The following is a 25,588-nucleotide window of genomic DNA, read 5'->3' on the forward strand; positions in this document are numbered from 1 at the left end:
GCTGAAATGTAGTCTCTGGAATCCAGCAAAATCACACTCTTGTCCTTTAAGACCCAACTCAAAGTCAACACCTTTGTAAAACCTTCGCAGATTCTCCCAGACTCTCACCTCCACCTGTGCCTCCCCAAGACAGGTAGTGACTTCATGCTACATCGAAGTGGGATTGGGATTTATTGGCATTCTACTGTCTATTCTCACTAGAACGGAGCTCATCTTTGCAGGTTTAGCTGGTGGTGAAGCCCAGATCTCTTTTGCCGGAAAGTACATAAAGAACAGTTCTATCTAATGCACACAGAACGTGGCCACTTTGTGCCACAAGCACTCCGAAATCTCCTTGCTAACAAATTCCACAAAGGCCGTCGTAGGGCGCAATGCCCGGCATTTTAGGGAACACCCCGCTGACTGTAAGCACGTCGAGGCCCAGGCCGAACCTCTGTGTGCTCAGTGGCGCCGTACCTAGCCCTCGCCCCAGCGCCCAGCACGCAGCCACGCACCGGGAACGGAGCTAACATTCACCGATAGGGATGGAGCCGAGGGCAGAGGCACGACGCCTAAACTTCGACACTTGGCTGCGCTGAAGCCGCGGTTGGGAGCGCCCCGTGGGTCCGGGGGAGGGGCGCCAGGCCGCTCCGTCCAGCCGGGCGCCAGCTCCTCCCGGGCGCGCGGGCGGGCCGGCACCCACCGACAGCGGGCACACAAAGCCTACTCGGCTTGCTCGGCGATCGGCTCCTCACGCCTGTGTCGCCGCGCGCCGCCAGGCGGCTCCAGGTTGGGCGACGGGCAGTGGCAGGCACAGGGCGTCAAGAAGCTGCACGCATCAAACCGCCGCGGGAGGGAGCGCGGAGGGGGGAGGAGGAGGAGGAGGAGTGGGAAAAGGAGGAGGGAGGAGTGGGGACCGGGCGGGGGGTGGAGGAAGAGGCCTCGCGCAGCGGAGGGAGCAATTGAATTTCAAACACAAACAACTGCACAAGCGCGCACCCATCGTACCGGAGCGTTGCCCCAGATCCGCGCCCGCCCCGTCCGTGCGGCGCGCGGGCGGAGTCGCCGTGGCAGCGCCGGAGCCCGGGCCGGGGGCCACCATCGAGGCGGGGGCCGCGCGAGGGCCGGAGCGGAGCGGCGCCGCTACCGCCGCACGCGCAAACTTGGGCTCGCGCTTTCCGGCCCGGCGCGGAGCCCGGGGCGCCCGGAGCCCCGCCATGTCGCGATCCAACCGGCAGAAGGAGTACAAATGCGGGGACCTGGTGTTCGCCAAGATGAAGGGCTACCCACACTGGCCGGCCCGGGTGAGCAGCGCGGCCCGCCGCCTCCTATCCACCTCCAGGCTTGGGTTGCATAACACCCGGGAGGGCACGAGCGCTCCGCGCGGAGGGGTTGGGAGTGGGGGCGGGGGGCGTCTGAGTCCCCGAGTCTTAGCCAAGCGACTCCAAACCCACCCGCCGGTTATATAATGGTGGAGGCGGGGTGGTGGGGCGGCGGCGGCGGCGGCGGCGGCGAACACCTGGCCACACGGCGTCCGCGCGTAGTGGCGTGTGCGCGGCGTGGGGAACCGAGAGCGCCGGTCACTTTCCGGCCCCCGGCTCCGCGTGCTCAGTTCCGCCCCCAGCCCCCATACTCCCAGCGGTTTCGGGCGCGCTACACGGGCACGGGCCAGTCGTGTAACTCCTCCCACCCCCCAAGCGCCACTGCTACCCCCCTCAGGGACCCCCTTAGAGACCCCCAGTTTCTTCACTGATTGTTACCCCTGGTTCAAACTCTCCTCTTCTAGATGAGATGGTTAAGCAGGATCTCAGCCCAGAAAGGGATAAACGGAGGCGGAGTTCGCTTCTACAAAACTTTGGTTTGGGGCATCCGTAAGAGATCTGAAGCTGGGAGGGTCGAGGAATCGTTGTTGGGAGGTGGGGGGCGGAAGAAGAGGGAATCTGCCTGGTTTGGAAATCACCCGCTAGTACCCTTCACTCCTCAACCCCACAAAAATACTGCTTCGTGTGCTGCCAACTCAGACTTGGGGCTGAGGGTGGCAGGGCCCTTGTTGGATTGAGAAGTCCAGTCCAGGCTGCCCTCCCTGTAAGTGGAGGTGGAGGGAACCCGAGTTGCTTCTCCTCCCCATTTCTTAAGCCTCTCCCGCCAGAACGGTCCAGTCTGCCATGTGGTTGATTCAGCCCGCCAATATGAGGCGCCCCACCACCACCTCCGCCCAGCACCTGGCCAGGTGGGAGGGTGGGGCCCAAAAGCCCAGCCTGGAGCATTCATCGTGTTTCCCCTAGAACTGAGACAGGTGAAGTAACTGTATGGGAGGTTGCCAGAGGTTGTTGGAGGAGGTTGGGGTGTCACAAGGGACAGTGCCTCCGGCAACTTATTTCAAAGATGGTGTAGGGCCTTTGGGTTTGGCCCTCGAGTATAGAGTGAAATCCAAGGGCAGAGAGAAGTAGAGGGAAGGAGTCTTCTGGACGAGGGGGCCAAGTGTAGAACTGCGTTATTGGCTGTGGGTTGCTCTTTTCCACGTGAGTCTGTGTCTTCATCTGGGCCAGACCCTGCCCTGAGGAAAGTTGGTCCAGGCCCCCCTGGGTCCTGCTCAGAGTGTGCAGACCAACTTTGGGGCCAGCCTGAGAAAATCCAGGAGATCCTCACTCTGTACCCTCTCCTCAGGAATGTGCCTAATCCCATATGCCTTGAGCTCCTTGTTCCTGGAAACTTCTAGATGTCTGGCCTCTGGAGTGGGAGTGAAGTCTAGAGTGAAGCAGGGCTCTCCCAACTTCCAAGGCCTCCTAGGGGACTTGGGTGGTGGTGGCGGCTGGGGGCAGTGTGAGCAAGCAGCCACGGTCAGCTGTGTGTGTGTATGTCTGTGTGTGGTGTGTGGACACTCGTGTACTTTACCCTGCACCTTTGATCCATCTGGCTTCTTGGTTCAGATGCCAAGGTCCTGGTGGGCAGGGCAAGAACTGAACCGAGGTCTCTACTGCTCCTACCTCCTGGGGGTGGGAGAAAGCCCAGAGACTGGGGAAGGGGCTCAGCTGGAATGTGGGTTGCAGAGGACCCCTTAGGGCTGCAGAGAAGGGAGGGCCCCATATGGATGCATACTGGCCCATATGAAGAAGACCTTCGGCTTTCTGGTGGCCTTGGAGTAAGGGCAGCACTGGGGCTGGGAATAATGTCTATTTCTTCTTCATCCCGGGCCTCTAGGACAGGGGGCAGTCTGTTGCTCGGTTGAGGGCTGGACCCTTTAGATAAAGTTAGAGTTGGGGGAGGGGGACCAGACTGGATCCCAAAGAGATAGGACCCCACCCTTTGCCTGCGCTCTGGGTCTTGATTATGAAAATTAGAGGGAGTGGTACACCCAAGGTAGTTATGTTCCGAATACATTCTGCTTGAATGCCAAAAGAGCAGACAAATTGGGGTCTCCTTACCACCCTTGGATGCTGTCTTAGTCTATAGAGTGGCAGAGTCTGAAGAGACTCTGGCTCTTCCTGAGATGGAGGAGGAATGGAGGAGCCTTGCTAACTGTTCCATATAATAGGCAACCAGAGCCCTCAGCCATGGTGAAGGCAAATGTGTGGACTTTTCTTCCTTAGGCCCTACTTCTGGGGGGGGTGACTGACTCTGGGTGAGACTGGAACAGCCCAGTGTTTGCAGAGTCCAGCCAGAGGGACCACGTGGTAGGCAAGACCTGCCTGGAAGGACGGTGTGACTCCATCTTAATCTTTTCCTTTCCTCTTCCTTCTGCCTAACTTCCCCGGGGGATCTCCAAGCACTTAACAATTAACCTGCAAGACTCAGGGATTTTTCCCCTTCTGTTCCTTCCTCCTTTCTTCACTTCCTGTTTCACAGTCCCAGAAAACCTGCACAGCCCGAGGGCCTCACCCATCTTTTCTCTCTCTGCCCCTCCCCCACACCCAGGCACCACCTTTTCTGCCTCTCCAGCTTGCCACACTTTCCTGGCCCCAACTGTCTCCTGCCCCAGATTTTCCGGTTCCTGGGTCAGGTCAGGCCTGGGCCCTGGGTGTGGTGGTCAGAACCCTGGCTGGCAGTCAGTGTGGGCTTAGCCTTCTGGGCTGCCTTCCGGTGTGCTGAGCCAGGCGCCCCTGGGCCTGGATTGGGTATGAGGCTGGGGGAGAGGTGTTTAATTTTCTCTCACCACTCCTCACCTGGGGAACTTCAGACCTTAGAAGGTGTCCATGGGCTCTGGCAGGATGGGATTTCCTATGCTCCGGCCTGTCTGAAGGAGCCAGGCAAAGGCAGTAGGCAGGTGTGGGAGTGGAAGAGCCCCAGCCAGGGGGAAGTAACTTGCCAGGATTCCTAAAATGGCTGGGAAGGAGCAGAGCCCCCTCCCCTGTTGGCCAGTGGAGGACGTGCAGTGGGGGGTCTCCAGCACTTCTCTGGCCCCACCCTGACTCACTAAGCCTTGACTCACTTGTTCTGAGTCACAGTCTGGATATAAAGGCACCGCCTGGGAGACACATGTCTGTACTGGGGACACAGGCCTCCCCTGAGACCTCATATCCTCTATGTTGTCGATGAAGAACCGCCTTTCACTTCCAAATGCAAGATAAGACATTTCCTTTGTGGCTTGAAGGATGAAGGATCCACTGAAGAAGGAATGTCTCCCCTTTTTGGAGTGAGGGGTTGGGAATTCCATTAAGTGAAAAGCACTTGCTCTCCTGGCCCTTCCCCCACAGGTGCCTACTCTCAAGGTCAGATGGGGTGGGGGTGGCATTACCCTTTTGGGGGTAGATGCCCATCTGCCCAGGTCCTTGGCCTCCCTCTTTCCTCTCGACCCACCCTTTATTTTGCTAGAAGTCAGCAGGGTGGGTATATCTGGTGTGTCTCGTTCTATTTTTAATTCCCATCCATTCTTTTGTTTCTTCCCCGCCCCTGAGGCTGGGCAGCTGGTGGCCTCCTGGATCCCATCACAGTGTTGAGCCACCTCTCTCTTTGAGTTTGTTTCCCACGGGAAGGAGACTAAAGGTCGGAGCGCCGCTTGCCTGGTCTCAGCTCCTTGAGAGCACCTCGAGCGTGTTTCCTGTTTCTGACTCCTTTGCTCACCCTAGCCCCTTTCCTGGGCCTCAGTTTCTCCCCTTGCATCACATTTCCTACAAGCCTGTTACTGCCTGGCTCAAGTGTGGCACTGAAAACATGGAGCCCAGATGAGTTCCTAACTGGGACCCTTAGATACTCCCCCACCCCCCACCCCCAGTTCTCTTTCCTGATGCACAAAGATCCACCGAAAGAGGCCTAGGAAAGGGCTTCTGCTATTATTGTCTTATGCCTGCCTGTCTCCTGGGATTTCTGAGCCCTGGAGCCTCTCATTTTATTTTTTGTTACCCCCTCTGAGAGGAGGGTGGGGAACTAGCTGGCAACAGTACCCAGGTGTCCTGGTGGAGGCGGCTCCTCCTCCGCCCACACCCCAGCTCTGGCTTCCTGAGCAGGGCCTGGCCCTCAGCCCTGGCTGGGGTTTCAGGCACAGCCAGGGACCCAGGTGCCAGACTCCAGGCTTGGGGGTGGGGTGTGAGTTAGTGTCCCCTCCTCCCTAATCTGGAGAGAGGGCCTGGGGAGGGGGGGGAGAGGAGCAGTCACATTCCTGGTTGCTGAGTGGCCCTGGGGGCGGGGTTGGGTTGTCATGGCGATGGGGATTGAGCTGGGGTGGGGGGACAGCATGCCTTTCCACCCCCTGCTCTCACACCCGTGTCTCTGGGTGGTGGGGAGGGCATAGTTTGTGCTGGGCCTTCCTGGGGAGGAGGGGCTGGACCTCTGTCCCCAGAGGCCACAGGGCAAGGGGGGAGGTGCTCAGGAGCCTGAAGACTCCATGTCTGGAGCAAGATGCCCCTCAGATTCTTGCCCAGGTTCCACCCCCTCTCCTGGGTGTGTGTCAGTTTATTTCCAGCCTCCCTGTCTCCCAGGTCCCTAGTCAGACACACTGTTCTACTCTCTGTGTGTGTTTAATCACTGCTTTGGCCTGTCTCTCTTTCCTATCTGCGCCTGGGGCCCCAGTCAACATGGCCACCTGGCCTCTGTCCGGCGGGAAGCCAGGCCGCTGGGGCTGCTGCAAGTGTTGCTGGGAGTTGTAGTTCTCCTCCCCTAACTCAGCTTGGCCTGGGCTTCTAGGGCCTGATCCGGGAGAAGCTGTGTAGGCCACTGCATCTCACTATTTCCCTGGCCTCAGACCTCTGCGCCTTCTCCATCACAGCATCCCTCACCCGCTAGGGACATTTGAGGCAGAGAATCAAGTCAGGAGCTGTTTCTGACATCTGGCCCTCTCTAACTTGTCCTGTCATTTTGGGAAAATCACTTTTCTGAGCTTCAGTTTCCTTGTCTGTAAAATGAGAGTGTATGTCACGTGACTTTCAAAAAGAGTTCCCCAAAATTCTTTGGGGGAGCTGCTACTGCTGGGTAATACTAAATAGGCAGCCCCTTGGCCTCACCTCTTCACTTTCAGTCAGAGCAGTCTGTTTCATAGTCATCCAGTGACTATTGTGTACCCACTGTGTGCTAGGCAGTGTGCTGGACGTATAAACAGACTTCTTTGATCTTGGGGAAGGTATAGTCAACATAGACATTAATATTGGAATTGTAAAAAGCACTGTGAAGGAGACGTGCTGAGAGTTTTATCTGGGAAGCCGATCAGATTGGGAGAGGTGGGGAAGCTTTCTGGAGGAAGTGATGATGGGCCTGAGGTCGGAAGGCTGATCAGGAGTTAGTGAGTATAGAAGACTGAGATCAGTGTGGCTGGAGCAGAGCGCAGAAGGACAGTGTACTGGGAGAAGACGACAATAGCGAACATATATGTGGGACGGACCACATTATGGTCATTTAAGCCTTACAACCCTTGGACTGTGACACTCTCCATTTTACAGATGAGGAAACTGAGGTTCTGTAAGTTGCCCAAGGTCATACAAATATTAGTGGCAGCACTGGAATTCAGACCTTGATTTTATGGATAATGGTGAATAGGTGGTCCCTAGAATCCTGAAAAGCCACTAGCAGGGAGGAAGAATGCTCAGACCCGCACTTGGAAAGGCTCCCCCTGGTGGCAGCTTGGAGAATGGGTTGTAGTGAGGCAAGAACGGAGGCTGTGGTTTCAGTCCACGCAAGAGGCGTGGCAGTGGGTGGACCCGCCAGGGTGATGGCGGAGACATGGAGCCTTGTGGACGGGATCTGTTTAGGGATGCTGTTTGGTTTGTGAAGGAGAGGGAGGATTTCTGCTGGGCTTTTGTGTCTGACTTCCTTTGAACAAAGTCCTACTGCTAAAAATGGTTTAGAAACCCCCTTGGTGAACTGCTGGGTCCCTCTCAGTCTGATTTTCCACGTGTGTGCCTTAGAGGTCAGCCCCACAGCACCTGTCCTCTGGCCTCCAGTTCATGACCTTAGGGCTCCAGCTCATGCTCCCTTTCCTCATTTTGCTCTCAGATTGACGAGATGCCGGAGGCTGCCGTGAAATCAACAGCCAACAAATACCAAGTCTTTTTTTTTGGGACCCACGAGACGTGAGTGAGGGAGCAGAAGTGGGAGGGAGGGCCGGCTGGGGGGAAGAGCGGTGGTGCCAGCACCCCTCGCCTGTGGGGCTGCGCAGCTCAGATGCAGTGAGGGGCTCGAGAGCACAGTCTCCCATCTCTCACCAGGGCATTCCTGGGCCCCAAAGACCTCTTCCCTTACGAAGAGTCCAAGGAGAAGTTTGGCAAGCCCAACAAGAGGAAAGGGTTCAGCGAGGGGCTGTGGGAGATCGAGAACAACCCCACCGTCAAGGCTTCTGGCTACCAGGTGAGCTGCCGGCCGCCCCCAGAGACCACCCCCCCCCTTTGGAAAGCAGGTGTGGCCATAGGTGTGATCACACAGGGCCCACCTGTGGCGCTTAGTCTTCATGAACAGGGTGGGGCTCAGAAACCAACACCAGGGCTTTCAGAGTAGGAGCTCATGGGGTGAGGGGTGGGGGGCTTCCTGCAAGAGGGCATGGGGCTCTGGGTGTGCGATGTAGCTGTGGTGAGGGGCCACTTGTTAGACAGCGCCTGGGAGGGGCAAGAACAGGACTGAGGCGGTAAGTGGGGGCAGGCCTTTGGCGGGCCCAGAGTGAATAGAAGATGTGGCCTCAACTCTTTCCACAAAGGCTTCCAGGAGGAGGTGCTCGTGAGCCGGGCAGGATGAGGCGGGAGGGTGGGGGGCGGGGGTTGGCGGGGAAAGGGTCCCAGCTCCCTTTGGGAGAAGTTGACCCGAGGTTTTGCCTCCTGCTCCAGCCCTCCCCCCTCCTGCACAGAGCCCTGCCTGCCCGGCCAGTGGGTTTACCCCGGGGCTAATCCGACAGAGGTGGGTCTCAAATCACTTGTGAGACTGGGCACCTGGGTGGGGGCGGGGGAGAGGCGGGCAAAGGAAGGAGTGAGTGGCCGAGGGAGGGATCTGGGGAGGGGGCCCTGCGTGGCAGCTGCTGGTGCCACTCAGCCTCCACTGTCTCCACCACAGTCCTCCCAGAAAAAGAGCTGTGTGGAAGAGCCCGAACCGGAGCCCGAAGCCACTGAGGGTGATGGCGACAAGAAGGGGAATGCCGAGGGAAGCAGTGATGAGGAAGGGAAGCTAGTCATTGACGAGCCAACCAAGGAGAAGAATGAGAAGGGAGCGCTGAAGAGGAGAGCGGGAGACCTACTGGAGGTAACTGCCCCCTGCCTGGGCTCCCAGAAGCAGGGCTCCTAGTCTTGAGGAGAGAAGTTATTACTTTTTTAGGGAGTGTCCAGTCTGAGAGGCTCAACCCCTAGTCTTGGCAGGGGGGTCCCTCCTTAGAAGATGGGCCGCAGGAGACAGCTGGCAGAGGGCTGGAAGAGCGCTGGTCTGCCCAGGAAGGAGCCTCTGGGGAAAGCAGGGGGAGGCGGGCGTTCTCCCCGTCCCGCCTCAGCCGTGCCTTATCTCTGCCCAACCGCCGCAGGACTCCCCCAAACGCCCCAAGGAAGCAGAAGACCTTGAAGGGGAGGAGAAAGAGGGGGCCACCTTGGAGGGTGAGAGGCCCCTTCCAGTGGAGGCGGAGAAGAACAGTACCCCGTCTGAGCCCGGCTCTGGCCGGGGGCCTCCTCAGGAGGAAGAAGAGGAGGAAGAAGAGGAAGAGGCTGCCAAGGAAGACGCCGAGGCCCCGGGCCTGAGAGATCACGAGAGGTGAGTGAGCCCCCTGCCCCTTGGCAGTTGGGCTGGGAGGGCTGGGCCCTCTGCTGAGAGGAGGAGGAGGGCCTGCAGCAGTCAGCCTCTTGGGAGGCAGGGGGGCTTTCCCAGGAGAACGGCGCTGGCTGGGGCCTGGCCAGGCCAAGGCCACACCATTAACCCTTCTCCCCTCCAACCCTCCCCCGCAGCCTGTAGCCACCAATGTTTCAAGAGGAGCCCCTGCCCCGTTCCTGCTGCTGTCTGGGTGCTACTGGGGAAACTGGCCATGGCCTCCAAACTGGGAACCCCTTCCCCACCCCAACCCACTCTCCTTTTCCCACTCTCCCCCCTTCTGAGCTCAGACCCTGGAGATTGACCCCGATGGGGCAGGCCACGTGGCCCTCACCTCCGTGTCCCCACACACCTGTGACCTGAGTCAGGTCCGTGTCTTCTGCTCTGTGGGATGAGATGACGCCATTGTGTCCCTCCCTGCCTGGAGTTGTTTCCCAGTGTACTTGTTAGGGCCTGGACTGGCTATTTCCATCTCCTGACACCCCTCGCCCCCTTCCCCGGGCATTCTAGACGTCTAGGTTGGCTGGGATCAGGGCTATGAATGGAGGGGATGGAGAATGAATAGCAGGGTGGGCTTCTGGGGTCTGGGAGGGGCAAACTTCAAATGGGGGGATGGGTAAGAGAATGACATCTCCCTGAGCTCCTGTCCCTTCCTCCCACACCTATTATCCCAGCTGCCTGGATTCAGGGAAAGTGGGACAGCTCGGGTAGGGGGTGGGGGGGCGGGAGGAGGGGGCGAGGCGCTCCCTTCCATAAATCCTTGATGATTGACAATGCGCAATTGTCTCACTTAATGCAGACCCCAGGTGTTATGGGAGTTACAGTTTATTATCAAAAGATTTGGGTTCTTCCAAGTTCTTTGGGTCAAGGACCTGAGATCTGAAGGGCTGACTTCACCCAGCTTGGGTGGGAGTGTTGAGGAGTATCCATCCCCCTTTAGATCTCAGGCCAGAGATGGGATGCCCTGGGGAGACCCTTAGCTACCCTTTTCCCTCTTCTCCCAGTGCTCAAGGCCAGCCTACAGTCACACACGTCACCCAGACATAAAGGAAAAGACACATTTTTTAGGAAATGTTTTTAATAAAAGAAAATTACAAAAAAAAATTTTAAAGAACCCCCCCATCCCTTTGTGTGCCCCCCACTCTTGCCCCCATTTCTGAGGTGCACTGGGAGGCTCCCCTTCTGTTTGGGGCTTGATGACTTTTGTTGTAGTTGGAGCTTTGGTGTTCCTGCTGATGTCATTTCCATCCACATACCCCCGACCTGATCCACTCAGTGTTGTCACCAGATCCGATTTGTAACCCACTGAGAGGCCAGAGGGAAATAATCGCCCTCTCCCAACCTCTTTCTAGTGGTCTATTTGCCTCTTCGGTTTCTTGTCTCTTTCACCCTTGCCCCTCTCCCTTGGGCTCTGATGAAAAATTGCTGACTGTAGCTTTGGAAGTTTAGCTCTGAAAACCGTAGATGATTTCAGTTCTAGGAAAATAAAACCCATTGATTACTACATTGGATTTTGACTGATTCTTTGGAGGTGTGTTGGTTAACTGATGGTGCAGGGGAGTGGGGAAAGAGACTACAAATGATTTCCAAATTCACTTCTCAGATTCAGGTAAGGTGTGCCAGCTTCCTCCATTCTCAGTCTGTTGAAATACCTACAATTCCACATAGAATTTCACTCTTAAGAGTCTGGAGATCAAACCAGTCAATCATCAACCCTGAATATTCATTGGAAAAGACCCTGATGCTGGGAAAGATTGAAGGCAAAAGGAGAAGGGCACTGCAGAGTATGAGATGGTCAGGTAGCATCACTGACTCAATGAACGTGTGTTTGAGCAAACTCCGGGAGAAAGTGGAGGATAGAGGATCCTGGCGTGCTACAGTCCATGGGGGTCGCAGAGTCATACATGACAGACACTGAACAACAACGAAATTTCCACATGAGGGCGAAGTCACAGAATACTGCACCTAGTACTCTGGTTCTGCCCAGCCAGTTTAACATAGCTTCCCCCTAAGCACCTGGGAAAGTTTTTTAAGTTTGCACAAGAAGTAGGTTCACAATGGCCAAGAAAGAGAGGGTTGAGTCTGTTGTAGAAACAACTTGGAGGCTCAAGGGCAAAGCTAGGGATGCCTGCTACCGATAACTGTTGAAGGGTGAGGCGGTCCATAGCATGGAATCCTCTCAATACTCCCGAATTAAGTGGAATTGTTGGATTTCATCCTCTCTGAGGTTTCTTCCAGTCTGACATTTTGTGACTAGTTCATCCACTGGTACCGAAAGGCCAGGTTTCATCCTTTTAGAAAGCTGTGACACTTTGGTCATCTGCCTTGGCCCCCTCCAGCAGAGAAGGGCGGGCGGGGAGAGTACTGACTGTGGTCTCACTAAAAGGGAAGGCCCTCTGCTTTGAAGAAGCCGCAATCACGTAGAAAATGGAGCCATGGTCCCTGGTAACTACAATTCCCAGCGGCCTTCACGTAGAGCACGTGCAAGAATGTCCCTGGCACCGCAGCCTATCCGACTTTGCCTTCAACTCCCGACGTGCTTCACGGTGCTCTTACGCTTCCTCGATTTCCTACCCGGTCAGATTTCCTGCTTCCCTCTTGCTTCGTAGCGGCGGACTACAACTCCCAGCATGCAGAGAGGCTAGATTCGTTGTTGAGCGTCCCTTGTACAATTAGACTACATTTCCCAGAAATCTGAGTGATGGGATTGGGCGGGGCGTGGGTCCCACGTGCCTATGGGACCCGCGGAGGCCAGCGGATCAGCGGGAAGCTGAGGTGAGGATATCGTGAACCAGAGATTTCGGGATCTCTGGGTTGGTCGGGGAGGTGGGAACGGTAAGGTCCTTTGCCCCGGCATGGCTCAATTGCTTCGTCTGGGGTCTCCAAGCATCGGAAGCTCGGAGCGGCTGGGTACTGAAGACCGCTGGGGGCTGATCATTACCCGCACCTAGGATGGGACTGGAGGTGGAAGCAGCCTTTGGAGCCGGGGCCTGAGGGATCACTACCTACACAACAGTTCCCCTAGAGCGTGCAATGGAAGCCCCACTGCGGAAGGTCACCAGCCTCTCCAGGGCTGGTAGAGAAAGAAGAGAAAGATCTAAGGCGGGAGAGCTTCTGGGATCGCCTGTCTGAGCTTCAGATCTAGAATGGCTGAGGTTAAGGGACGTCTTATGGCAATCAACGCAGGAGACTCGGGTCTTGAGATTCGTGCTGCTACTATCAAGCTGTATGAACTAGGGCAAGTCACCAGCTCTCCGGGCCTTGGTTTCCTCGTCTCTTGTCAACCTCCCCCCAAACAGCAGTGTGATGATCAAATGCCGGGAATAGTAAGGTTCCTAACCGTAGATCTGTCACATAATAGTGCTCCCTAAGCATTTTTAAATTCTGAATGAAGGAACACTGAGGCCCTAAACTTCAGTTCAGTCGCTCAGTCGTGTCCAACTCTTTGCGATGCCATGAACACCAGGCACACCAGGCCTCCCTGTCCATCACCAACTCTTGGAGTTTACTCAAACTCATGTCCATCAAGTCGGTTATGCCATCTAACCATCTTATCCTCTGTCGTCCCCTTCTCCTCCTGCCTTCAATCTTTCCCAACACCAGGGTCTTTTCAAATGAGTCAGCTCTTCGCATCAGTTGGCCAAAATATTGGAGTTTCAGCTTCAACATCAGTCCTTCCAATGAACACCCAGGACTGATTTCCTTTAGGATGTACTGGTTGGATCTCCTTGCAGTCCAAGGGACTCACTCTCAAGAGTCTTCTCCAACACCACAGTTCAAAAGCATCAATTCTTCTGCACTCAGCTTACTTTATAGTGCAACTCTCACATCCATGAGAGTTTTTCCATGACCACTGGAAAAACCATAGCCTTGATTAGACAGACTTTTGTTGACAAAGTAATGTCTCTGCTTTTTAATATGCTGTCTAGGTTGGTCATAACTTGCCTTCCAAGGAGTAAGTGTCTTTTCATTTCATGGCTACAATCACCATCTGCAGTGATTTTGGAGCCCCCCAAAATAAAGTCAGCCACTGTTTCCCCATCTAATTGCCATGAAGTGATGGGACCGGATACCATGATCTTCGTTTTCTGAATGTTGAGCTTTAAGCCAACTTTTTCACTCTCCTCTTTTCACTTTCATCAAGAGGCTCTTTAGTTCTTCACTTTCTGCAATAAGGGTGGTGTCATCTGCATACCGAGGTTATTGATATTTCTCCCAGCAAGCTTGATTCCAGCTTGTGCTTCATCCAGCCCAGTGTTTCTCATGATGTACTCTGCATAGAAGTTAAATAAGCAGGGTGACAATATACAGCCTTGACGTACTCCTTTCCCTATTTGGAACCAGTCTGTTGTTCCATGTCCAGTTCTAACTGTTGCTTCCTGACCTGCATACAAGTTTCTCAAGAGGCAGGTCAGGTGGTCTGGTATTCCCATCTCTTTCAGAATTTTCCACAGTTTCTTGTGATCCACACAGTCAAAGGCTTTGGCATAGTCAATAAAGCAGAAATAGATGTTTTTCTGGAACTCTCTTGCTTTTTCAGTGATCCAACGAATGTTGGCAATTTGGTCTCTGGTTCCTTTGCCTCTTCTAAAACCAGCCTGAACATCTGGAAGTTCACGGTTCACGTACTGCTGAAGCCTGGCTTGGAGAATTTTGAGCATTACTTTACTAGCGTGTGAGATGAGTGCAGTTGTGCGGTAGTTTGAGCATTCTTTGGCATTGCCTTTCTTTGGGACTGGAATGAAAACTGACCTTTTCCAGTCCTGTGGCCACATCTTCATCCAGCATTAATTAAAAATAGTACTAGATCTTTTGTTTACCATATTGAGAAGTATAGAGAAGAAAAATGACCCAATATCTCAGTATTCAGATAAACCAGTTGATATATATTTTAAAATGTATGTAGTTAGAAAATGCAAAAGTTATGGCAAGGAACAGCCCTCCCAAACTTCGTCTTCCCCAAAACAAGTACTTTAGTTGGTCCCTGTTTCCTTCTGGTAGATATTTATGCCTATGACAGAATATGTATTTTTAAATTTACCCCGAAAGGATAGTACTATCCACATGATTCTGTCTTGCTTTGTTAAAATCTTAGAAATAACTTGAATGACAGAAACAGCTCTGTAAAATTTTATGGATAATGGAACTGAGCTCAGAAGACAAGGGTCACAGAATGAGTTGATGGTGGAGCAGAGACTAGATCTCAGGTCCTCTGACTACCCAGTCCAGAGCTTTTAATGTCATCATAGTGAACTTTAATTGTTCTTTGAATTAGGCTTCATTTTTACTATGGAGCAAGGTTAATGGTACCTCCTTCGTCAGTTGTCCTTGGGGTTAAATGAGATGACACAGGAACGCACTTAGCATGGCCACTGGAAGGTAGCACGTGCCCGTTGGGTTAGTCCATTTTCCTTCAAGAACTGGGAAGCTTAGAGTACATACTTAGTTTGGAATTGTAGGTCTCTGTAATCCGACAGTCTTGCTCTGGATCTTTTTCCTTTAGAAAAGAAACTATCTCAGGGGGAAGTGATTGTTTCCTGATTGAGATTAGGAAGTGGAAGTCTTATAGGCCCAGGGGAGTCCAGCAGGCTATGGGGTTGCAAAGAGTTTGGACATGACTGAGCAACTGTGCATGCACATGGGGACATCTTAATCCCAGTTTTTATCTCTGCTGCCTGTTTGTCTTAACCTATAATTGCCTGGTTTTCGGACTTATGCCAGTGTTTTCTTTACATCTTGCTGTTGGTGTATTTATTGAAAGATTTTTTATTGAGTACCTAATACTTGCCAAGGGTTTCCCAGGTGGTTCAGGGGTAAAGAATCCACTTGCCAATGCAGGAGACTTGGGTTCAATCCCTGGGTCAGGAAGATCCCCTGGAAAAGGAAATGGCAACCCACTCCAGTATTCTTACCTGGGAAATCCCATGGACAGAAGATCTTGGCCGGCTACAATCCATGGGGTCACAAAAAACCCAGACACAACTGAGCAACTAAACACTATGTGCCAGACCCTACTAGGATCTTCTAGATTCAGGATGGATCTAGATAACATGGTCCTGGCCTCAATGAACTTTTTTGGACTTTGAAGTCAGGTATCTGTGGGTTTGAATGCTGATTCTCCCACATAGTAACATTATGACCGTTGACAAGTCACTTAAATTATCTGAGTCTATATCATCATCTGTAATAGTGAAGATAGATCTTATGAGGATTCAGTAGGATGGAGTCCATTGAGCCATGGAGTAGGTGCTTAAAAAGATGTTTCTTCTCTTGTTTCTTTGCCCTCTTGTTTCTGTCTACCTCAGAGCTGACTAGGAAGATTTCTGGGTCTTTCGCTGGCCAGGGGACTTCTCACAGCCTCCAGCCATGCGGCTCTCTGCTCTGCTGGCCTTGGCATCTAAGGTCACCCTGCCTCCCAACTACCGCTATGGGATGAGCCGCCCAGGCTCCTTGGCAGATAAGAAGAAGAACCCTCCAGGGACCAGGCGGCGCCGGGTGGCTGTGGAACCCATCCCTGAGGAAGACTGGCATCTGTTCTGTGGGGACAGGGTGAGAGTTTCAGACAGGTTGGGTGGTGGAGTGCTCCCGGGCGAGGATCGCCCTCCCTGACCCTTGCTATCTGCCCACAGGTAGAGATCCTAGAAGGCAAGGATGCCGGGAAGCAAGGCAAAGTGGTTCAAGTTATCCGGCAGCGAAACTGGGTGGTTGTCGAGGGACTGAATACAGTAAGTAAAGAGTGAGGGTGGTGATGCTCAGGAAGCCTGTGCCATCCGTCCCTGTCTATGAAGAGCGGCACAGGGAGGAAGGAGGCTGGCTGAGGGGTTGGTGCGACAGCTGAACCTCCGAACCTTTCACTGTTCAGCATGGACTGAATGCTCTGAGTTTCGGTAGACAAGCCACCTTCACACCCCTTGGTTTCTGATAGCCACCCTCCCCCCTTCTTTTGGACAGCATTACCGCTATGTTGGCAAGACTGTGGATTTCCGGGGAACCATGGTCCCCAGCGAAGCACCCTTGCTCCACAACCAAGTCAAACTTGTGGATCCTATGGACAGGCAAGCCTAAAGGGCTCTGGTCAGAGGGTTTCCTGCCTTCTGTTGGAAGGTTGTTGACCATATTTATCCAAAGGGAATGGTGGGTTGGATGTGCTGGATATTGAGAGGGGCCATCTCATGGACATGTCCTCCTGTAGGAAGCCCCAATCCAGGGGTAGCAGAGAAATAAGATGGTGACTTTGGGGCTGGAAGATAGCAGGGAGACCTGCTCCCTGGAGGTCTCACTTCTTCTTTCTACTAGGAAACCCACTGAAGTGGAGTGGAGATTCACCGAGGCAGGAGAGCGAGTACGAGTGTCCACAAGATCAGGAAGGATCATCCCAAAACCTGATGTTCCCAGAGCTGATGGCATCGTCCCTGAAACATGGATTGGTGAGACTGGGTGAGGGGCAGGAACAAAAGTGGGAGTGGGAGTAAGAGATGTTAAGAAGCCCTCCCACCCGTCTTCCTTCCTCTGGTTCAATAGATGGCCCCAAAGACACATCAGTGGAAGATGCTCTAGAAAAAACCTATGTGCCTCGTCTAAAGACATTGGAGGAGGAAGTGATGGAGGCGATGGGGATCCAGGAGACTCGGAGACACAAGAAAGTCTATTGGTATTGAGTCTGGGGGAGCCACTTCTCTCCTCGTCTTAAGCCTTGAAGGTTGCGGCCACCTCTTCTTCAGACACTAATAAAGAGCCTTGGGTCCTCTGTCTTCTGGTAAGACTTACACCCTGACCCGTTTCAGGGGCTGAGGGAGGGAGCATCTGTCCTGATGTTATGACAAAACCTGGATGGAAGTTAACAATCTTAAGGGGGTCCTCCCACAGGGCAGGGCCTGCAGATTTCTCAGATGGAGGTCGAAGGGAGAGAGCTTCCCCTCACAGAGACCTCTGAATAACAGGGCGCTGCCTGTTAGGAAGACTGCAGGGACTGGGAGTATGAGACCTAAATTAGAACCTCAGCAGGATTCAGTAGGGAGGATGCTGGTCTGTCCTTTATACCTAATAGAAATGGTAGACGAGTAAAGATTTCAATTTTTTAATAAATTGAAAATAAACTTCTGCATAATATTATATAACATATACAGGGAGAGAAAGAGTATGACGCTGGTCTGTAGGGAACCCAGATGCCAGGGAGGATGCAGGATGCTGGTTCTCTGGCTGAGGAGGCAAAGACTGCCTCCCAGCATGGTGCCTGGCAGTTTCAGATAGGGTCTGAGATGCGCCCTTCCTCTGGCTGCGTCAGTTGTCTTCAGTCTCCAGAAGAGAGAAGGCCTCACCCAGAGGCCCTTTGGTGGCCACCAGAACCAGGTTTCTTGGAGAGAGTTCGGGACTGAAGATGGGTAGGAGCTCAGCGTGGAAGCCTGTGAGAAAGGCAAGGCTACTCAGGAGAGAATTGAAACAAACTTGTACCCACTTCCTGCCTGACCTGTAGGCATAGCTCCTCTCCGCATAGGAGAGGCCCAAGGGTATCTAAGGAAACCCCACTTTTACCAGGAACATGAGTGCCCGAGATGCTGACTTGGGAGGAGGCAAGCCTCAACACACTGTAGGGATGCTGGCTTAAGATGCGCCTCAGGGATGTTTCACCTATCCTATGGTGACAGGCATCCAGATTCAGCAGGAATTTGCATTAACAGCACCCCCCCAACCCCTGTCTGATGCTGAAACAGCTACTGGTCCTAGAATCACCACGGTGATGGGCCAAGTCCCAGCAGGTGTAGGGGCGGGGACCTGAAGGAGACCCCTAGAGCTCTAGCCCCTCTAGCCCTGGGTCCCTGGTGTGGCCCCCCTCACCCTGCTCCTGAAGGTAGAGCAGCCGGTCCAGTAGAATCAGCGTCTCCACCAGTGGGGCCAGCAGCAGGGCCAGGCTGAAGAAGGCCACCACACGGTTCTCCTGGGCCTGGTGAGCTCGAAGGGCAGCCACATTCAGTGGCAGGTGGGGGTCCAGCCCCACCCGCTGTAGCCCCCGCTGCACATATCTGTTGGGTCAGTCATAGACAGTACTCAGCTTAGAAAGTCACTCCTCCATTCAAACTGTCTGTTTCTAATTCAATTCCAGCTCTGCTTTTCTAGCTTAAGATGCATTTAAAATATATATATATTTATTTGGCTGTGCTGGGTCTTGGTTGTGCCATGTGGGATCTAGTTTCCTGACCAGGGATCGAACCTGGGGCCCGTGCATTGGGAGTGCCACTGGAACACCAAAGAAGTCCTTTAAGATGCATTTTTATTTAAAGAGTTTTCTGGCCGTGAACTGTCCATTCAATAGCAAATCAATCCAAAAATTTATTTTTAGACAAACCAATTATTTGGGCTTCCCAGGTGGCGCTAATGGTAAAGAACCGCCTGCCAATGCAGGAGACTAAGAGATGTGGGGTTCGATCCCTGAGTCAGGAAGATCCCCTGGAGGATGGCATGGCAACCCACTCCAGTATTCTTGCCTGGAGAATCCCATGGACAAAGGAGCCTGGGGGCTACAGTCCATAGCGTTGCAAAAAGTCAGACACGAGGTGACTTAGCACGCACACATGTCCAATTATTTAGCCATATTTTTATCATTTCAAAAATTTGATAAAAGAGTGACAACTGCCTTTTAAAGAACATTTGAAGCTGTCTCAGAACTCAGTCACTACCCCCTCCCCCAACCCAGCACATCTAGATTTTCTTTAGGACACGCTGACAAGTCGGGGTGGGAGGGGAATCATACCCCAAGTAGGTGATGCCCCCCATCTTACCCCCCCGCCCCGTCCCCCAGCCTCACTCTTCGATCTTGAGCTCGTGGACCCTGGGAATCCCCTGCACGCCTGGCCGCCGGAGCTCAGGCTGGGCACACCGGATGACGGTCTCCAGTGCCGCGCGGTAGCAGTGGGTTCGGAGGCTGGGGCCTGCTTTCTGTAGCCGCTCAGCATACTCCTCCAGGGCATGGCAGGCCCCCTCCCGAAGCCTGTAGGGCAGTTCATAGCCGGGCAGCCCAGCCACCCACTGACTCAGTGGGTAACCACCAGGGTCACTCAGCTTCATGTAGCAGCAGCCCACTGAAGCCAGGGCCACCACCTCAGGGCAGCAGCAGAAGTGCCTCAGCAAGGCAACACTCAGATCCCCACAGGCGTGGAGGCCCGTCAGCAGCAGGCGGGCCCTGCTCTGAGGTGAGGTCTCCAGCGGAAGCAGGAGCTCCTCACACAGGGTCATGGGGTCCACCCACCTAACCACGTGGTGTGGGGGGTGACGAGGGCCAGTTTGGACCACCTGTGGAGGTAGGACAGAACAAAGGCAGATATGAGGCCTGTTTCCTGTCCATACACCACCTCGGGCCACAGGAAGGGATCTGTCCTGAGTTCCTTCCCAAGGAGGAAGGTGGGAGAGCAACTGGGGCAGAGGAAATGGGATAGATACTGCGTCTGTCATTACTAACTGCAAATCTTTTCATCTCTGAGTACCAGCTTCCTCATTTGTAATGAGGCTGATACCTGATTGGCCACTTTGTACAGCTGGCTGTGAGGAGGATGTATCGGTGTAGAAAGCACTTTTTAACTAGAAAGTGCCTTTAAGATGAGGCTTTGGTGAAGGAGGTAGCAGAAACAGGGACACACCGTCTCGAGCTGAGACATTTAAAAGAGAGAATTCAGAGTATCTATAGCACAAACAAAACCCAAAAGCAAGTCAGCTCTTGAGTACACTGACTCAATCTCTTACACTAAAGTCCTAGTAGAAGGAAAGGTGTGTCCATTTCCAGGAATAAAAACTATTTACCTCAGTCTTTATTGCCTTGCAATAGATGTCCAGCTTTCAACAAAAATTATTACAAGGCATACAAAGAAGGAAGAAAAAAAATCACACACTATTAAGAGACAAAGCAATTAATAGAACCAGACTAGATATGATACGGAGAAGGCAATGGCACCCCACTCCAGTACTCTTGCCTGGAAAATCCCATGGATGGAGGAGCCTGGTGGGCTACAGTCCATGGGGTCGCTAAGAGTCGGACACGACTGAGAGACTTCACTTTCACTTTTCACTTTCATGCATTGGAGAAGGAAATGGCGACCCACTCCAGTGTTCTTGCCTGGAGAATCCCAGGGACGGGGGAGCCTGGTGGGCTTCCGTCTATGGGTTCGCACAGAGTCGGATACGACTGAAGCGACTTAGCAGCAGCAGCAGCAGATATGATACAGATACTGGATTTATCAGACAAGGAAATTAAAGGAACTATGATTAATAAAGTTAAAGGACCTAGTAGAAAAAGTGGAAAGCCTTTAAAATTAGGTGGGTCAATTTCAGCAGAGAGATGAGAACTCTAGGACTAAAGAATCAACTGGAAATACTAGAAACAGAAAACATGGTAACACAAAGATTTCTTTTGTCTGGCTTCAGTAGTTTTGACACAGAGAAGGAAAGGATCGGTGAACCTGAAGATAATTCAGTAGAACTATCCAAATTAAAATGCAAAGAAAAAAGTGGAAAAAGAAACCCCCAACAGAACAGAGCATCCTAGAGCTGTGGGACAATATCAAAGAGTCTGATATATGTGCAACTGGCATCACAGGAGAGAGAGGAAGGGAGGGAGGAGAAGAGAGAGAGAAAAAGTGAGAGAAAGAGAAAGCAAAAGAGACAAAGTGAGGAGGGGAGAAGGGGAGAAGGAGACAGAAGAAATGGGACAGAAGAAATATTTGAAGAAATAATGGCCAAGAAATGATTTTCAAATTAATGACAGATATAAAACCATAAATACAAAAAGATTAGAGAATATCAAACAGGATAAACAACTAAAATACAGCTAGACATATCATACTTGAACTGCTGAAAACTAAAGAAAAAGGGAAGATCTTGAAGGCAGCTTGAGAAAAAAAGAAACATAAAAAAAAAAAAAAATAAAAAAATAAAAGAGAGAATTCAGCGTTGGTGCCTAGTTTCAGCCAAGTCAGTCCTGGTCTCATGGTCCTGGCTGCAGGAAGAGCTGGTCTACCTTTGGGTTCCTCTTCTCCTCTTTCTCCAGAGTCTGTAGGAGCTCCTGGTCTAGGCGCTGGGCTCTCTCCACCAGTCTCTGATCCCCTTCAATGCTCTTTACCATCAGCCCCAGCCCCAGCGACATGAAGCGGGAGAGATGGCCCTGGAGTCAAAAGAAGAGGGGTAAAGACAGCCCTGTTCAGGGTCCCCTACATAGTCCCCATCCCTATCTATGGTTTGGACATCTGAGTACCAGGCCCCCAGAGACTTAAATTCTGCCCAGCTTACTTCCTGCATTCCTTATTACTTGCCCTTCTGGGCCTGACAACCCGCCTTCTAGTTGTTCTATCCCCATGACAAAAAAAAACACAAAAAACAAAAGCAGACTATTATGGGTCTGGCTCACCTGGCCTGAGCCTACATCCACAACCTGGGTGCAGCCTGTGAGGTCACTCAGCTTCTTCACCAGCTGAAAGAAGAGGGAACAAAGGCCCCCTGGCCATTGGTTGTTGGCTCCCAGGGCAAACACTCATAAGGAGAGCAGAGAGGAGCTGAGGATGGCAGAGGAAGACGGGTAGGGGGTGCCATGGAAGAGACAAGAGACATGGAAACCAAAATAGGGTGTGCTGACCCCGGCTCAGGCTACTATCTTTGCTCCTCTCAGGACAGTGATTCAGTCCCCATAGAACAAGAGTCCTGCTGTGATGCCATCAGCAGACTGTGAAGATTATCAGAACAAGAATAAGACAGTGATTCAACTATAGCCACCAATCAACCCAGCAAAAGGATGAAGATAGGCTTACAGTATACCTGCCAAGGAAGGGACCTTCTAGGGCCTCTGGTCCTATAGGTGATAAAAGGTGCCCAAACCTTTGTAATCCATAGGCTTAAGGAGTCCCCAAGGCCCCCAGATACTACCTGTACCCCAGCCATCTCCTCACCTCTCCCAGCCTCCGAATCTCATGCTGCTTCTTGGGCCTGACATGTTTCCGGAATGGAGCTGTCAGTCGGGAACTCTGGCTGGGATTCTCCAGGAACTCTGAGGGGGTCTGAAACCCAGGCGTCCGGGTAAAGGCCAGGGCATAGGCTGTGGACTTCAGGGCCAGCAGGGTGAGTGGCCACACCGACCTGTACCTGAGATAGCCCGCCCAGGCCCCCAGTGAATAGTCCCATTGCATCCTGAGTGTGCCAGCTTACAACCCAGGAAGCCCCTGTGAGACTGAGCAATGGCTCCCTGCAGGGCTCAGCTCCGAGTCCCCCAGCACAGGGTCCCTCTTGCCCATACCTGGCCACTTCCCCTTCTCTGGGCATCCCCAGCAGCAGCGTGGCCAGCTGTGGCGGGTTCAGTCCATCCAGTGCTTCCTGCCATGAGCAAGGGAGTGTGCCCCACAGGTTGTCTGTGAAAAATTCCTGCAGGGGAAAGGGAGAAGCAATCAACAGGCTACTTCCCCTCCCATTCTTCCCTACCCACACAACACATGGCCACCAGCTGCAACTAGCAGGAACCTCTCCTCATCGGAGTCACTTCTCTGAAGTCTGCTCTAGCCTTCCCCTCCTTCCTGAGCCCAAATTGCATTCTGGACACACTTCTCCTTTTAGCAAAGTCCCCCTTATTTATATGTGTGTCCGCCACTCAGCTGAACTTAAGGGCATGTGTGGTGGCTTTGCACCTGCCTCCTTAACACAGCAGTGACTAACACACACTATCAGTATGTTACCATCTAGTAACCTACTGTTACATGTGCCAGACACCACAGACGCCAGACATTATATATGCCAAAATGTTTGTTTTTATTTTTGGTCATCACATGTGACATGTGGGATCCTAGTTCCCTGACCAGGGGCTGAACCTGGGCTCTCTGCAGTGAAACCGCCAAGTCCTAACCACTGGACCACCAGGGATTCCCTGCCAGAATGTATTTTTATTCATTTATTTGTTCAACACAAATTCTGGAGCTTTGCTTAGGCATCAAGTTCTATCCTAAGCTCAGGGGATACAAACAACAAAACAAACAGACAAGATCGCTGCTCTTGCAGAGTTAACATTTAAAGAAATTATTTCAAGTAACATCAAGAGCCACATAGACAATAAAACACTAATGAGACAGTAACATAATGGAGAGTTTGAGAGTGTACTCTTAGAGTAATACAGCACATGTGAAACACTGCATGCCTTGGTTGCCCAGAGGCAGGGGCGGAGGTAAGTAAAATAGGTGAGGAGGGTCAAAAAGTACAAACCTCCAGTTACAATGTAAATGTCATGGAGATGTATAATATGGTGACTGTTGTAAATACTACTATATTCTATGTCTGAAAGTTGCTGACAGTAGATCTTAAAAGTTCTCATCGTAAGAAAAAAATTAACTATGTACAGCGATGGATATTAACTGATGCAAGAGATGGTTAGATAGCATCACTGATGCAGTGGACATGAATTCATTTAATGGACATGAATTTGAACAAACTCTGGGAGACAGTGGTGGACAGGGAAGCCTGGTGTGTTGCAGTCCATGGGGTCACATAGAGTCAGACACAACTTAGCTACTGAACAATTATTTCATAATATATACAAATAGGAATCATTACATTACACTCCTGAAACTAAAATGTTACATGTCAATTCTATCTCAACTTTTAAAAATTCAGGTAGTAGCAAATACAGAATACTTTAATATGCCAGATACTGTAACATTTTATATATGTTAATGCATTTCATTAATCTGTCCAAGTCAAGAAGCTAGTAAGTAGTACAGCTAGAATATGAAACCAATTCAACCCTAGAGTTTTGCCCTTAACCACCCTACTCAATTGCCTTTCTGTTGAGGAAAAACATTCCAGGAAGATCAGTAAGTGCAAAGGCCCTGATCAAGCCAGTGTATATGTAGTATAGTGAATGTGGGAGAGAATGAAATGTGATCAGGTTTAAAAGGGAGCTTGTAGGGTTTTATAGGTAATGGTAACTATAATTAGGATCCAGGCAAGAATACTGCAGTGGGTTGCCATTTCCTACTCCAGGGGATCTTGTCAACCCAGGAATTGAACCCACATCTCTTGGGTCTCCTGCATTGGCAGACGAATTCTTTACCCCTAGCGCCACCTGTGAAATCCCAGAGTACCTAGGAAGCAAGAAATGTCACGATCAGATTTACATTTTTAGAACAGTCTGTTTTGTGAAGAAATGGGTATGGAAGGGAGGAAGCAAATACAGAAATCAGTTAGGAAGTAGTCCAGAAGAGAGATGATGTTGGCTTGACCTAGGGTGGTAGCAGTGTCAATGGAGGCATATGGGTGAATTTGGTGAATTCTGTTGAATCAACAGACTTGTTGAAAGAGCTGAATCAGAAAAGAGCTGAATCAAGGATGGCTTCTGGGTTTGGGAAATGAATAATTCCGTGGATGCTGGTGGCATTTATACATCATCTCATTTATTCTTCACAATGATCCTTCAAAATGGGATCCATTTTACAGCTGAGGATCTGGGGCTAGGAGGAATTTTTATGCCTAATGTTAACAGGATAGGGAAGGCTGGATTCTAGTCCGACTCTGTTAACTTCAAAGTTAGAATTGTCCGTTACATGGCAAAACAGGAATTTATTCAAAACCTGAATGAACGAACATGTGTGTTCTTGAAAACACCTCACATGTTGCTGGGATAGTTCAACATTGCCGCAGCAGCATGGCTCAAATGCCCATGCGCTTTATTACTCTGGACACGAGGAGATTAGAAAAACAACCTACATGCTAGAAATATTAATATTTAGGTCATCAGGGAAAAAAAAGAATCGGGGGTTTTGCCCCAGCTTTAACCCTTTCTTGTACAGACAAAAGACTGAAAAAAAACTATTAGAAAAAAAGATCAGACGCTAACTCTCCAGATTCTCCCCTAGTCGTGGCTAGGTAGCCAATCACACAAGCAGGAGCACCCCACCCACATCCCTGTGGCCTCACGATGATGTAGGCGTCCAGGATGGAACGGTAGAGCGTCACGACCCGGGTGAGGTTCACCGCTAGCTGTCTCCTCTCTTCATGAGAGAGGCGCCGGGCGGAGACCCCGGGCATTCCGGGGCCCAGACGGTGGCGCGGGGAGCGAGAAAGCAATGAGGAGAGAACCAGGGTCAGGACCACGCGGGTCCGGGACCCGGGCTGGGCTCAGCACTTCAGGTGGTCTCAGAAGAAAAAGTGTCCGGTCCCCGATGTTGCCTTTCCGGGATTCCAGGCTGGGGGTGAAGACTTCAGGCGCACTCCTGACGTCACAGGTCGCGACGTCCCACAGCACCAAGGTTTCTACGTCTGAGACTAGCGGGGCGGGGGTGCCAGCGCAGTGACGTCACAGTGGTGTCGCGCAGTGCCCAGCTCACGAATAGGGGCGGGCCAAGAACCAGGTCTCGCCTCCAGATCCCGCCCCTTCCCGTACACTTCTCTC

General features: G+C 52.1%; 3 protein-coding genes across 7 annotated transcripts; 2 read left to right on the forward strand and 1 right to left on the reverse strand.

The window, feature by feature from the left end:
* The first annotated feature begins 885 nt into the window (after positions 1-885).
* HDGF (heparin binding growth factor) lies at positions 886-16,940 on the forward strand. Of its 2 annotated transcripts, XR_003509034.1 has the most exons (10): positions 886-1,283; positions 7,402-7,478; positions 7,614-7,752; positions 8,446-8,631; positions 8,903-9,126; positions 15,486-15,729; positions 15,810-15,905; positions 16,132-16,235; positions 16,477-16,607; positions 16,702-16,940. XR_003509034.1 is itself a non-coding variant. In XM_027529926.1 (6 exons), the coding sequence occupies exons 1-6, from the start codon at positions 1,197-1,199 to the stop codon at positions 9,322-9,324; spliced, it is 720 nt and encodes a 239-aa protein (XP_027385727.1). In that variant the 5' UTR covers positions 888-1,196; the 3' UTR covers positions 9,325-10,686. The 2 variants fall into 2 exon arrangements, 1 of the variants encoding a protein (XP_027385727.1); XM_027529926.1 differs by lacking the exons at positions 15,486-15,729; positions 15,810-15,905; positions 16,132-16,235; positions 16,477-16,607; positions 16,702-16,940 and adding an exon at positions 9,318-10,686 and having other exon boundaries at positions 888-1,283.
* MRPL24 (mitochondrial ribosomal protein L24) lies at positions 11,851-16,940 on the forward strand. The gene is made up of 6 exons (XM_027529938.1): positions 11,851-11,955; positions 15,486-15,729; positions 15,810-15,905; positions 16,132-16,235; positions 16,477-16,607; positions 16,702-16,940. The coding sequence occupies exons 2-6, from the start codon at positions 15,547-15,549 to the stop codon at positions 16,836-16,838; spliced, it is 651 nt and encodes a 216-aa protein (XP_027385739.1). The 5' UTR covers positions 11,851-11,955; positions 15,486-15,546; the 3' UTR covers positions 16,839-16,940.
* Positions 16,941-17,241: 301 nt separating this feature from the next.
* On the reverse strand, positions 17,242-25,556 carry RRNAD1 (ribosomal RNA adenine dimethylase domain containing 1). Of its 4 annotated transcripts, none has more exons than XM_027529858.1 (8): positions 25,114-25,556; positions 22,451-22,575; positions 22,107-22,299; positions 21,572-21,634; positions 21,185-21,328; positions 18,983-19,467; positions 18,016-18,200; positions 17,242-17,582 (listed from the first exon to the last, which is right to left on the reverse strand). In XM_027529858.1, exons 1-8 carry the CDS (start codon positions 25,222-25,224, stop codon positions 17,461-17,463), a joined length of 1,428 nt encoding a protein of 475 aa, XP_027385659.1. In that variant the 5' UTR covers positions 25,225-25,556; the 3' UTR covers positions 17,242-17,460. The 4 variants fall into 4 exon arrangements, with proteins under 4 accessions (XP_027385659.1, XP_027385689.1, XP_027385668.1 ...); XM_027529888.1 differs by having other exon boundaries at positions 22,107-22,214; positions 25,114-25,253; XM_027529867.1 differs by having other exon boundaries at positions 22,107-22,259; positions 25,114-25,253.
* Between the last annotated feature and the right edge of the window lie 32 nt (positions 25,557-25,588).

The sequence above is a fragment of the Bos indicus x Bos taurus genome, chromosome 3, assembly GCF_003369695.1.
Source record: "Bos indicus x Bos taurus breed Angus x Brahman F1 hybrid chromosome 3, Bos_hybrid_MaternalHap_v2.0, whole genome shotgun sequence".
Classification (NCBI taxonomy): Eukaryota; Metazoa; Chordata; class Mammalia; order Artiodactyla; family Bovidae; genus Bos; species Bos indicus x Bos taurus.

What these genes read in the sequence shown, in the direction of transcription:
- HDGF (XM_027529926.1), top strand. Translation starts at nt 1,197, where the DNA reads ATGTCGCGATCCAACCGGCAGAAGGAGTACAAATGCGGGGACCTGGTG. An exon ending in TTTTTTGGGACCCACGAGAC is followed by an intron (nt 7,479 to 7,613) that starts GTGAGTGAGGGA and finishes ATCTCTCACCAG; the next exon opens with GGCATTCCTGGGCCCCAAAG. An exon ending in TCAAGGCTTCTGGCTACCAG is followed by an intron (nt 7,753 to 8,445) that starts GTGAGCTGCCGG and finishes TCTCCACCACAG; the next exon opens with TCCTCCCAGAAAAAGAGCTG.
- MRPL24 (XM_027529938.1), top strand. Translation starts at nt 15,547, where the DNA reads ATGCGGCTCTCTGCTCTGCTGGCCTTGGCATCTAAGGTCACCCTGCCT. An exon ending in ATCTGTTCTGTGGGGACAGG is followed by an intron (nt 15,730 to 15,809) that starts GTGAGAGTTTCA and finishes ATCTGCCCACAG; the next exon opens with GTAGAGATCCTAGAAGGCAA. An exon ending in CGTCCCTGAAACATGGATTG is followed by an intron (nt 16,608 to 16,701) that starts GTGAGACTGGGT and finishes CTGGTTCAATAG; the next exon opens with ATGGCCCCAAAGACACATCA.
- RRNAD1 (XM_027529858.1), bottom strand. Translation starts at nt 25,224, where the DNA reads ATGCCCGGGGTCTCCGCCCGGCGCCTCTCTCATGAAGAGAGGAGACAG. An exon ending in CACGAGCTCAAGATCGAAGA is followed by an intron (nt 18,201 to 18,982) that starts GTGAGGCTGGGG and finishes CTGACCCAACAG; the next exon opens with ATATGTGCAGCGGGGGCTAC. An exon ending in GCTCTACCTTCAGGAGCAGG is followed by an intron (nt 17,583 to 18,015) that starts GTGAGGGGGGCC and finishes CCTTTCTCACAG; the next exon opens with GCTTCCACGCTGAGCTCCTA.